Source organism: Panulirus ornatus, chromosome 44 (genome assembly GCF_036320965.1).
Source record: "Panulirus ornatus isolate Po-2019 chromosome 44, ASM3632096v1, whole genome shotgun sequence".
Classification (NCBI taxonomy): Eukaryota; Metazoa; Arthropoda; class Malacostraca; order Decapoda; family Palinuridae; genus Panulirus; species Panulirus ornatus.
The window spans coordinates 5,631,937-5,645,595 of NC_092267.1; the positions used below are offsets into that span (position 1 = coordinate 5,631,937).

The following is a 13,659-nucleotide window of genomic DNA, read 5'->3' on the forward strand; positions in this document are numbered from 1 at the left end:
CTTTATGCTCTGTCTCCATCTATATTGATGACTGTGATGGATCCTTCTGCTTTATGCTCTGTCTCCATCTATATTGATGGCTGTGATGGATCCTTCTGCTTTATGCTCTGTCTCCATCTATATTGATGGCTGTGATGGATCCTTCTGCTTTATGCTCTGTCTCCATCTATATTGATGGCTGTGATGGATCCTTCTGCTTTATGCTCTGTCTCCATCTATATTGATGGCTGTGATGGATCCTTCTGCTTTATGCTCTGTCTCCATCTATATAGATCTGGTACATACGTTATTGTTAGTCAGGGAACAGATAACCTGGTCATAGACCATCAGGTCTTGTGTTATCTGTCCTTCCCATGTACTGTCCTCCAGCAGATAACCTGGTCATAGACCATCAGGTCTTGTGTTATCTGTCCTTCCCATGTACTGTCCTCCAGCAGATAACCTCGTCATAGACCATCAGGTCTTGTGTTATCTGTCCTTCCCATGTACTGTCCTCCAGCAGATACCGTCCATCAGGTCTCCTGTTACCTGGCTTCCCCATCAACCACCTCCTGTTCTCAGCCGACGACCAAATCTTCCCTAACTCTGAGTCATTCAAGAAGTCTCATATAAACAGCTTGTGTGAGTTGGTGACTTTGTGGGGGAACGATGATGCTACCTCAGCTGAGGCGCCCCCCCAGCCGAGGGACTCCCCATGAGGCGATCTTTGTCTCGGTCATCCTTCCCCCGAGAGAGAGAGAGAGAGAGAGAGAGAGAGAGAGAGAGAGAGAGAGAGAGAGAGAGAGAGAGCAGCAGCAGCAGCGTCAGCAGTGTTGGGTCCTCCTCGCTCCCGAGCCCTCGACTGAACTCCTAAAAATCCTGACGGAGATTTTCCATTAACTCGTCTGTTTCCCCCGAGGTCAATGGATGGTTGGCTCCCTCCCTCCCTCCTGACGAAGGGGAGGAGGTCGTCGAGGTGTCCGATCAGCCAGCCATCCACTTCATTCATCATTTGGTGGAGAAAAAATGTAAAAAGTTATTCATCTTCTTTACCAGAAGATTCGCAAACGCCAAGTGAGTATAATCCACGAAAACGGGAGATATTCTCATGTTGTATTCTACAGCTGAAGATTCTAATACTCTCATTGCTCTGGCTGGCAAGAATATTCTTTTGGTTTCTTCTCTTCTAGAATACTTCCAGTACAAAATATCAGCCAAAATACTGACATATTGAGGTTGCGTTGCAGTTTTTATTATGTAGTCGGTTTTGTGCTGACAGTCAGTGACCAATTTGGCCAAGATTATTCTGTTGCATTTCCATCACTCCAAATCCTTGACGTGATTGGGACACATGTATGCATAACGTATTAGAATTTTCATCCATGAATGAAAATCTACCATCGCGAGCATCACTGGTGGACAAAAGATTACGAAAAAAAATAATTCAATTGGCGGAAACAAACAAAAAAAAATATTGCTCTTGTCCAAAATTCTTGGGGAGTTTGCGAGATCTTCAGACTTGAATATCCATCTACTTCAACGTCAATAGTCGTCCATGTGTACTAAGAGATATGTATATTCCTGAGTATATATACGTACACATGTATGTATTCTTTATGTATTGTAATATCTGGTATGAGAGATATGAAGCCATCTTCAGTAGGTGGTCTATGATAAAATTTTGGCCCCATCTCACACCATCTGCCCCCTGCAGTTAATGCGTTAAGAATTAACCGAATTAACCCCACTTGTAGATACTATATATACGCCATTACCTCCACCCCAAGCGTTACCTCATGGCGTATAATGTATACGCCATTACCTCAACCCCAGGAGTCGCATCTTGCGTATAATGTATACGCCATTACCCTCAGGCATTGCCTCTTGCGTATAATGTATACGCCATTACCTTCAGGCATTGCCTCTTGCGTATAATGTATACGCCATTACCCTCAGGCATTGCCTCTTGCGTATAATGTATACGCCATTACCCTCAGGCATTGCCTCTTGGGTATAATGTATACGCCATTACCCTCAGGCATTGCCTCTTGCGTATGACTTCCTCTCGTTCTTATTCGTGTTTTGGAGAAGACTTGATCACGGTGGGTTATGGTCCAGTCTGGGTCAAGGGAGAGACATGTGGCTGATGGACCACAACCCCATCTTCCTCAACCATCTACCCTTCCTCCCATTCCTCTTCTCCATCTTCTTCAACCATCTACCCTTCCTCCCATTCCTCTTCTCCATCTTCTTCAACCATCTACCCTTCCTCCCATTCCTGTTCTCCATCTTCCTCAACTATCTACCCTTCCTCCCATTCCTCTTCTCCATCTTCCTCAACCATCTACCCTTCCTCCCATCCCTCTTCTCCATCTTCCTCAACCATCTACCCTTCCTCCCATTCTGTTCCCACTTCCCCCCACCATTTCCTTCAGCCAAGCCTTCTACAGCCACCTCAGGTATACCTGCCTTCTCCAGCCACCTCAGGTATACCTGCCTTCTCCAGCCACCTCAGGTATACCTACCTTCTCCAGCCACCTCAGGTATACCTACCTTCTCCAGCCACCTCAGGTATACCTGCCTTCTCCAGCCACCTCAGGTATACCTGCCTTCTCCAGCCACCTCAGGTATACCTGCCTTCTTCAGCCACCTCAGGTATACCTACCTTCTTCAGCCACCTCAGGTATACCTGCCTTCTCCAGCCACCTCAGGTATACCTGCCTTCTCCAGCCACCTCAGGTATACCTACCTTCTCCAGCCACCTCAGGTATACCTGCCTTCTCCAGCCACCTCAGGTATACCTCCCTTTGCATCACCATCCGATACAAAGTGAATTATGTCTCGTTACCATCATCACAAAAGATATTGTTCACACACACACACACACACACACACACACACACACACACACACACACACACACACACACACACATTGCCTCAGGTTTCCACAATACATATCAAATATTAATATCTTTGTCGTCAAGACTCCAGTCTCTGAGGACAAACACAATATATATATATATATATATATATATATATATATATATATATATATATTGGAAAGGATCACAATTGAGCGCGTGATCAAGTATATACCTACGAGTCCACGGGGAAAATGGAACATAATAAGTACCCAAGTGCATTTTCGTGTAATAATCACATCATCAGGGGAGACACAAGGGAGAAATATAAGTCAGTTGATATACAACGAAGAGACGTAGCTAGGACGCCATTTGGTAAACTCATGATTCTCCAAGACAGGCAACGAGCGTATCATAAACTTATTTGGTGCACAAGAAGGTGAATTGTTTACAAATTTTAAAAACTATAAGGCTATCCAATTTGTATTTACCTTTACTAATATTAAGGTTATAATTCTTTGTGTATTTAATGATAGAAGATTCAATGATATTTCTCGTGGCACTGGAGTTAGAGTTAATATCTGAGCTGGCATTACTCCAGTCAATACAATGATCATAGCTTTTAACGTGATTAAACAAGGCATTTGATTCTTGTCCCGTTCTTATACTACATCTATTTTGCTTAAGACTAACAGAAAGATCCTTACCAGTCTGCCCAACTTAAAACTTATCACAATTTCTACATGGCACTTTATAGATGCACCCAGGAGTATTATTGTTGCTGAAGGCAACATTTACATTAAAGGATTTAAGCAACATGGGAAGTAAAGTAAAATCATTATCAAAAGGGAGAACTAAAAAGATTCTTGGTGTCGATGGGAGGTTTGGGTTCATTGATAAATCCACATATATGAAATAAATCCTCGAAGTTCTCTCGCTTGTAATAAGAGTCGAATTTCCACTTTGGGTTCGTTTCCATGTGTGAGCGACCGTTTGGTTCTTGATGGACCGGTGTCGCACTACCGCCTTCCCCTCCTGTATTTGCAAGAGAAGTGTCACGTTCAGTTTTACAATTTCGGAATTTATATGTATATATGAAACGTGTTTCAGAGCCAGCCTCCCCCCCCACGTCCCTTCCCGCCATGTCATGGATCTTCATCAACATCTCTCTCAAATGAACCAATTTCAGATAATACTTTTTTTCCACATTTGTTCAGTAACTGTTTTCTCATTAATTAGCTGTTCCTCGTCTATCTGTTTATCAAGTGGGTGTCTATTATGGTGTGTGTGTGTGTGTGTGTGTCTGTATGTGTGTGTCTGTCTGTTTATCTGTATGTATGTCTATGTATGTCTGTGTCTGTGTGTATGTGTTTATGTGTTTGTATGTATGTGTGTGTGTGTGTGTGTGTGTGTGTGTGTGTGTGTGTGTGTATGTATGTCTGGCTGTGTGTTTGTGTGTCTGGCTGTGTGTTTGTGTGTGTGTGTTTGTGTGTGTGTGTTTGTGTGTGTGTGTGTGTGTGTGTGTGTGTGTGTGTGTGGTTACTATTCATGTGGTATGAGGTGAATTTCACACTAATTACATATGACTAATTACTGCATAGATACACTGAGGTAACTGAATTACTGTAATTACTCTCACCTGTTAGTTATTAAGGACTGGAAAGCATCGTGTGTTTAATGATGGCTAATGTATATTCTTGTCTCTCTCTTTTTCTCTCTCTCTTCATCACACGCTGGCTCCCGAACGACCACCATGTGGGCGTCGTGCTGCTGTCGTCACGCTGGTACGACCTCCTGGGGGTCGTCGTCATGGGGTCGTGGGTCTTCCCTGCTCCCTCCCACCTCCTGCTGGGGTGGTCATCGGGTCGTGGGTCCTCCTTGCCACCTCCTGCTGGGGTGGTCGTCATCATCGGGTCGTGGGTCGTCCCTCCCTCCCACCTCCTGCTGGGGTGGTCGTCATCATGGGGTCGTGGGTCCTCCTTGCCACCTCCTGCTGGGGTGGTCATCGGGTCGTGGGTCCTCCTTGCCACCTCCTGCTGGGGTGGTCGTCATCATGGGGTCGTGGGTCCTCCTTGCCACCTCCTGCTGGGGTGGTCGTCGTCATCGGGTCGTGGGTCCTCCCTCCCTCCCACCTCCTGCTGGGGTCGTTCGTCGTTCCCGATGTCGTCTCCGGCCGTACGTCTGGCTGAGTGAGGGCGCGACCATCTGTCTTCCACGACAACGTCTTCCTGGCTGCACTGTGGGCGTGGTTCTTGGACGCACGTGGGCGTGGTATTGTGGACTGGCGTGTGCTGTGGGCTTGGACCTTGGATGCACTATGGGCGTGGGTCTCTTGGACGCACCTGGTTTATGGGCGTGGGTCTTGGACGCCCGTATGCTTATGGGCGTGGTATTTTGGACATGCGCGCCCTGTGGCCGTGATATTATGGACCTACGCGCTGTGGGCGTGGTATCATGGACGTACGCACTGTGGGCGTGGTTATCATGGACGGGCGTGGTGCTGTGGACATACGCATGCCCTGGGCTTGGTGGTATCATGGACGTACGCGCTGTGGGCGTGGTGTCATGGACGTACGCGCTGTGGGCGTGGTGTCATGGACGTACGCGCTGTGGGCGTGGTTATCATGGACGTACGCGCTGTGGGCGTGGTGTCATGGACGTACGCGCTGTGGGCGTGGTGTCATGGACGTACGCGCTGTGGGCGTGGTGTCATGGACGTACGCGCTGTGGGCGTGGTGTTACGGACGGGGGCGCGCGGGCGTGGTGCTGCTGCTGTGGGCGTGGTGGACGGGTTCAGTCGTGCCCAAGGAAGCCCCAGTCATCTCTGGGAGTCGAGAATATTACCAACAGAACGAACAGGTCTCCCTCAACTGCACCGCGCCATTGGCCAGGCCCAGCGTCGCTCTCACCTGGTTCGTCAATGGTCGACAGGTGAGTGCACAGACTCCCTTCCTCCCCCAGGGGAGTAGGAGGATCACCCACAGGGGGAGAGAAGTGTGGGGAGGATGATAGTCACCCAGAGGAGGAATGGGGAGGGTAATAGTCACCCACAAGGGGAGATGGGCAGGAAAACATTCACCCACAGGGGATAGATGGGGAGGATATCAGTCATCCACATGGGGAGATGGAGGATATCAGTCATCCACAGGGATAGATGGGGAGGAAAACATTCACCCACAGGGGATAGATGGGGAGGAAAACATTCACCCACAGGGGATAGATGGGGAGGATATCAGTCATCCACAGGGGATAGATGGGGAGGAAAACATTCACCCACAGGGATAGATGGGGAGGAAAACATTCACCCACAGGGGATAGATGGGGAGGAAAACATTCACCCACAGGGGATAGATGGGGAGGATAACAATCACCCACAGGGGATAGATGGGGAGGATATCAGTCATCCACATGGGGAGATGGGGAGGATAGAACAGTCACCCACAGGGAGAGATGGGGAGGAAAAGATCAGGACAATAAAAGGATCATTGTAATCCATTCATCATTTATCTATTCCATAAAAGTTTCAAAATTAATCAGTTCTCTCTTTATCTCCTCTCTTTTTTTTTTGGCATAAATTTCCAATTAGGAAAAGATATTTCCTTCACACACACACACACACACACACACACACACACACACACACACACACAACCATCAAACATTTTTGCTCCAGTTTGGACCAATTTTGTAATGATATAATTTCAGTCTCGACACCAAAGGAAATGTGCTTTTGTTTTGTATCCATTACCCAAAAAAAAAGTCAGACATTTTTGTATCTTAGAGGAACATAATGTATACAATCGTGTCCAGTATTATGTGGGCTGACTCTGAGTCTATATTGCCCCTGTGGTAGGGAGAGCTTCTGTGACGTAAGGACGCATTGCTGTGCACCAAAGGCAAAAGCAATCTTACGACTGACTCACATTTGCAAGGCTTTCTACAAGGACACAAAGACTAGGAATTTCGCGTAAGCCGCCATCACTGTCCTTTCAACACGTATTGCTTGGTGTCTCCACGTAGACCTAACGTATGAGATCAACTCAACAAGACAAGAGGTGGTAGATTGAACAAAAGGACCCAGGTATATTAGATGCACAGAGCACCTTCACATCACATAAGCTCTCTTTATTCGAGACAGACGACCTGCCGTCAGTATGCAGAAGATGGGATCGTCTACGATCATCTCTTCGACAACCAAATCACAGACGAGATCTTCAACAGACTGACGGAGTTTTGCCACCAATCGTGTTCCCTTACTGCTACTCCCGCGTCCGCCTTTTCTACATAAAACCTGCTCATTTCTCAGCCTGACTACTCCTGACGAAGTGCTCATGATGGAAGAGCGATATGTGGACAACGCCTACAGAGACCTAATATACAGGTTTCCTGCAGACCTAGAAAATAAGTCATTTGCGTCCAGGCTGTACCGTAGCCAGATGAAAATGGAATACAGTCATGAAGAGGAGATTTTCAGTCCAAAGGAGTTAATCATTTCCCAGCTTCTGATTGCAGCGAAGCCCCAAATCCCTTCAGATAAAAAGGGGGAGGCTTTATGATAACATACATCTTATGTAAAATGTTTACCACTATAGCCCGGGAATCGAACCCAGGAACATAAATGCTGTAGCCAGATACCCTAGCATCAGATACCACTTGGACATTAAATGAGCTATGAAAATCCATCTTGCTTCAGTGGATTGCACAACGAAGCAATAAGGAAAAGGAGGGATTGATACCTACTGTGATCTGAGCTCATACGAATGAGATGTTTCGAGGAGGGATTTTACTCCGAGAATCTAATAGAAACGTATAAACATGTCGATGCTGACCACTGGCTCGGGGAAAGCCTGACGGAGGAGGACGTCATTCTTTTAGTCGGCCAGACGTAGTTACTGGGCGCGTAATGCCTTCTGGGAATTGTGTCATGTAGTTTTGCGCTGCTATGATTCACCAGAGGAAGAGCGACGGTAAAGGCGTAGTGGCTTGACTGCTCACACGGCGACGATGGCAGTCTGGTGATAAGATTTTGTTAAGGGGCGTGTCGTGTGTTGTGACTGGTGGGTCACGTCTGTGTGGTGTGACTGGGGGGTTACGTCTGTGTGTTCTGACTGGGGGGGTCACGTCTGTGTGTTCTGACTGGGGGGTCACGTCTGTGTGTTCTGACTGGGGGGTCACGTCTGTGTGTTGTGACTGGGGGGTCACGTCTGTGTGTTCTGACTGTGGGTCACGTCTGTGTGTTGTGACTGGGGGGTCACGTCTGTGTGTTCTGACTGTGGGTCACGTCTGTGTGTTCTGACTGGGGGGTCACGTCTGTGTGTTCTGACTGGGGGGGTCACGTCTGTGTGTTGTGACTGTGGGTCACGTCTGTGTGTTGTGACTGGGGGTCACGTCTGTGTGTTCTGACTGGGGGGGTCACGTCTGTGTTCTGACTGGGGGGGGTCACGTCTTTGTGTTGTGACTGGGGGGGCCATGTCTGTGTGTTCTGACTGTGGGTCACGTCTGTGTGTTGTGACTGGGGGCGGGTCACGTCTGTGTGTTGTGACTGGGGGGGCCATGTCTGTGTGTTCTGACTGTGGGTCACGTCTGTGTGTTGTGACTGGGGGCGGGTCACGTCTGTGTGTTCTGACTGTGGGTCACGTCTGTGTGTTCTGACTGGGGGGTCACGTCTGTGTGTTCTGACTGGGGGGGTCACGTCTGTGTGTTCTGACTGGGGGGGTCACGTCTGTGTGTTGTGACTGGGGGGGTCACGTCTGTGTGTTCTGACTGTGGGTCACGTCTGTGTGTTGTGACTGGGGGCGGGTCACGTCTGGTCGAAGCTATACCCAACCCTCTGTCTCCCCCGGCGGAGAGAGAGACAGACTTTGGACACATTTGGGCGAAGCTGCACGCCTTCCTCGGTCTCGAAGGCAGGTTACAGAAAGCGAGGCATGGACAGACTCGAACTGGCACGTTTTCCAATCAGCCACCGTGTTATCCATTCCCTGTCTGCAACCCGGAAGCAACCGTTCCACTTCATGACTACATACGGGTCGGGCTGGCTTCAGTCACACTGCTGCTTGGGAATATGTGACCTGTGTTATATTGGCGCAATCCCAGGCTACGGAGAGACCCTTTCTATTTCAGTATCCCCTCCAGCATCCTCTGTAACCTCTGGAAAGGACTGCAGTTGCTATGCCGTGAAAATAATGCAGTGACGCACTGCTCTGACGCCCAGTGCTTTTGACAACAGTGACGCACTGCTCTGACGCCCAGTGCTTTTGACTACAGTGATGCACTGCTCCGACGCCCAGTGCTTTTGAAAACAGTGATGCACTGCTCCGACGCCCTGAAGTTGGTCTGTGTGAGTGGGGGGCGCGAAGCGCGCCCCTTGCTCCCTCAGGCCGAGAGAGAAGCGTATGTGTATGTACAAATTCAATTTGGCATGAGAGAGAGAGAGAGAGAGAGAGAGAGAGAGAGAGAGAGAGAGAGAGAGAGAGAGAGAGAGAGAGAGAGACTGAGTGCACATGAAAACACCCTCTCAACCTTTCGCACAGTGTCCCTCTGTCTCACCAAACCCTCTGAATAGAGTAATTACGTGGGTGTAGGTGATTACGTGGGTGTAGGTGATTACGTGGGTGTAGGTAATGACGTGGGTGTAGGTGATTACGTGGGTGTAGGTGATTACGTGGGTGTAGGTAATTACGTGGGTGCGGGTAATTACGTGGGTGTAGGTGATTACGTGGGTGTAGGTAATTTGTGTCTGTGTATGTGTCCCGAAGACGTGAGCATAGATGAAGAAACACTGCAGGTGTGAGTGTAGGTGTCTTACCTCCACAGGTGTTGCCTGCGAACGACAGGGCAGTGATTAGAGATCACAGGTGTGTATACAAGTGTTCTGTATGTGATGGATGATCCCAGAGGACGCGAGGGCCATAGTTACAGACCACAGCTGTTTGAGTGGACGTGAGGGCAATAGTTACAGACCACAGGTGTTTGAAGAGGACGCGGGGGCAATAGTTACAGACCACAGGTGTTTGAGAAGACTCGAGGGCAATAGTTACAGACCACAGGTGTTTGAGAAGACTCGAGGGCAATAGTTACAGACCACAGGTGTTTGAGAAGACTCGAGGGCAATAGTTACAGACCACAGGTGTTTGAAGAGGACGCCAGGGCAATAGTTACAGACCACAGGTGTTTGAAGAGGACGCGAGGGCAATAGTTACAGACCACAGGTGTTTGACGTGGAGGTGTTCTCTGTCTCATTGCCACAGGTATCGCCTGGAAATGTCAGGACTGTGGAGCATTTCACGAACCCGGTGGGGCTGGAGAGAGTGACAGCCCTTCTTAGCCTACGCGTGAGCCATGACCACTTCAGAGATGGGGCTATGAACATCACCTGCGTGGGCCAATTGGCTGACCTCTACCACAGGTCAGCGGAGGTCATCATAAGGGAACCATCCAGTCGATGGTTTGCCAGTACCAATCTATATCACACGTCAGGTGAGGGAGTGAAGCAAGAGGCGTATGTTTCGAGATGAGTTTTCTTTCTCTTTTCATTTTTTTCCCTTTGTATCAAAATGTTTTTATTGATGGAGAGGTTTAGTTATCTATTATCTAGTGATAAGAGAAAATTATCAGTCATGATAAGGATAGAATGGCATAATTTGCATATTGAAACATATATATATATATATTTGAAGGTTTGTTGAATGTGTTTGATGATAGAGTGGCAGATATAGGGTGTTTTGGTCGAGGTGGTGTGCAAAGTGAGAGGGTTAGGGAAAATGATTTGGTAAACAGAGAAGAGGTAGTGAAAGCTTTGCGGAAGATGAAAGCCGGCAAGGCAGCAGGTTTGGATGGTATTGCAGTGGAATTTATTAAAAAACGGGGTGACTGTATTGTTGACTGGTTGGTAAGGTTATTTAATGTATGTATGACTCATGGTGAGGTGCCTGAGGATTGGCGGAATGCGTGCATAGTGCCATTGTACAAAGGCAAAGGGGATAAGAGTGAGTGCTCAAATTACAGAGGTATAAGTTTGTTGAGTATTCCTGGTAAATTATATGGGAGGGTATTGATTGAGAGGGTGAAGGCATGTACAGAGCATCAGATTGGGGAAGAGCAGTGTGGTTTCAGAAGTGGTAGAGGATGTGCTTTGAAGAATGTATGTGAGAAATACTTAGAAAAGCAAATGGATTTGTATGTAGCATTTATGGATCTGGAGAAGGCATATGATAGAGTTGATAGAGATGCTCTGTGGAAGGTATTAAGAATATATGGTGTGGGAGGAAAGTTGTTAGAAGCAGTGAAAAGTTTTTATCGAGGATGTAAGGCATGTGTACGTGTAGGAAGAGAGGAAAGTGATTGGTTCTCAGTGAATGTAGGTTTGCGGCAGGGGTGTGTGATGTCTCCATGGTTGTTTAATTTGTTTATGGATGGGGTTGTTAGGGAGGTAAATGCAAGAGTTTTGGAAAGAGGGGCAAGTATGAAGTCTGTTGGGGATGAGAGAGCTTGGGAAGTGAGTCAGTTGTTGTTCGTTGATGATACAGCGCTGGTGGCTGATTCATGTGAGAAACTGCAGAAGCTGGTGACTGAGTTTGGTAAAGTGTGTGGAAGAAGAAAGTTAAGAGTAAATGTGAATAAGAGCAAGGTTATTAGGTACAGTAGGGTTGAGGGTCAAGTCAATTGGGAGGTGAGTTTGAATGGAGAAAAACTGGAGGAAGTGAAGTGTTTTAGATATCTGGGAGTGGATCTGGCAGCGGATGGAACCATGGAAGCGGAAGTGGATCATAGGGTGGGGGAGGGGGCGAAAATTCTGGGGGCCTTGAAGAATGTGTGGAAGTCGAGAACATTATCTCGGAAAGCAAAAATGGGTATGTTTGAAGGAATAGTGGTTCCAACAATGTTGTATGGTTGCGAGGCGTGGGCTATTGATAGAGTTGTGCGGAGGAGGATGGATGTGCTGGAAATGAGATGTTTGAGGACAATGTGTGGTGTGAGGTGGTTTGATCGAGTAAGTAACGTAAGGGTAAGAGAGATGTGTGGAAATAAAAAGAGCGTGGTTGAGAGAGCAGAACAGGGTGTTTTGAAGTGGTTTGGGCACATGGAGAGGATGAGTGAGGAAAGATTGACCAAGAGGATATATGTGTCGGAGGTGGAGGGAACAAGGAGAAGAGGGAGACCAAATTGGAGGTGGAAAGATGGAGTGAAAAAGATTTTGTGTGATCGGGGCCTGAACATGCAGGAGGGTGAAAGGAGGGCAAGGAATAGAGTGAATTGGAGCGATGTGGTATACCGGGGTTGACGTGCTGTCAGTGGATTGAATCAAGGCATGTGAAGCGTCTGGGGTAAGCCATGGAAAGCTGTGTAGGTATGTATATTTGCGTGTGTGGACGTATGTATATACATGTGTATGGGGGGGGGTTGGGCCATTTCTTTCGTCTGTTTCCTTGCGCTACCTCGCAAACGCGGGAGACAGCTACAAAGTATAATAAAAAAAAAAAAAAAAAATGATAATATATATATAATTTTTTTTTAAGAATGACGATATTTCTATGTATGTAAAATTACCTATTTGTGCTCTCTCTCTCTCTCTCTCTCTCTCTCTCTCTCTCTCTCTCTCTCTCTCTCTCTCTCTCTCTCTCTCTCTCTCTCTCTCTCTCCCCCCCACTGGAGAGGTGGGTGGGGGGGCATCCGCCTCCATATAACCCCCCCTCCCACCCCATCTCTCCTCCTCCTCCTTCTCTCTCCGTCTCTCTCTCCCTCTCTAACGTTTACCCCCCTCCTGTATTATTACAGGCGCGAGTGAGACCCCCACAGCTGGGCCCCTGGCCGTCATTCCCTGGACTATCGTCGCCATCCTCAGCCTCTTCCTGCCGTAGATGACCTGACCTGACCTGGCCTGACCTCAAGCACCAAACCCCGACGCTCAAGCAACGAGAAGGAGAGATTACACTTCTTATCTGAATATATTGTTGTCCCATGTGTTCTTATCAGCTGACTTGTGTATCATTTAGGGATAGGGGGTCATCCTGGGGTCATCTTAGGTCATCTTAGAGGTCATTTCAGCGTAATTAGGGAGGGTTAAGGGAGGGGAAGGGAGGTGGTGGGGGTGTAGTTTTAATCTCTCTCTTTGGGTCATCTATAATCACTCGATGCTCCACGTTTCCCTCCCTCCTCCAAGGTCATCCTAGGTCAACCCTTTTTTCAATCATCCTTAATATCATCTTCAGCCATCCTAATTATTTTTAAAATCACAGGTCAACAGTGTGTAGGTCACGATTGGTGGTCATTTCGCCCCCCCCCCCAAAAAAGGGGGGGTTAGGGGAACCTGTTCACCACGAGGCAACCCCCCAAAAATAGATGGTGCTGTCATTCTAGGTCATTCGCAAACTACCGTGAACTACCACCACCACCAGGCTATTAGAGTAGGGTCATGGTAGTGATCATTAACAGGTTTTTATTACAACACCATTAGTCCATCCTTGGCTCTTGCTCTATCACTTTAATTCACATGGATCAAAGTACGTCCCGAGTCCTATTGATCTATCGTGGGTCGTTGACCTACGATAGATAGATACCCAACCCAAAAATCTATTCCGACCCTGCACACGAAGTGGGTCTTTAAGGGGGAAGGGAAGGAGGAAGGAAAGGGGGAGGGAAGGGGAGGGAAAGGGGGAGGGAAGAAGGGGAGGAGGGAAAGGTGTGACGTGGCGTAAAAGGCAATTTTGCATACGTAGGGAGAGGATGGACAATGCGCTACCATCGTCTGAGGGGCAACGTGAAATAAGAGAGACAGAGAGAGAGAGAGAGAGAGAGAGAGAGAGAGAGAGAGAGAG

At 47.8% G+C, this 13,659-nt stretch overlaps 1 protein-coding gene across 1 annotated transcript in view; it reads left to right on the forward strand.

Annotated features, from left to right (window-relative positions):
• Positions 1–13,439, forward strand: part of LOC139762808 (uncharacterized) — a 197,309-nt gene extending 183,870 nt beyond the window's left edge. Inside the window, exons 5-7 of the mRNA XM_071687963.1 lie at positions 5,640–5,773; positions 10,093–10,321; positions 12,620–13,439. Coding sequence (XP_071544064.1) covers positions 5,640–5,773; positions 10,093–10,321; positions 12,620–12,702 — 446 coding nt within the window. The 3' untranslated portion in view covers positions 12,703–13,439. The remainder of the gene's footprint in view (positions 1–5,639; positions 5,774–10,092; positions 10,322–12,619) is intronic.
• The last annotated feature ends 220 nt before the right edge of the window (positions 13,440–13,659 follow it).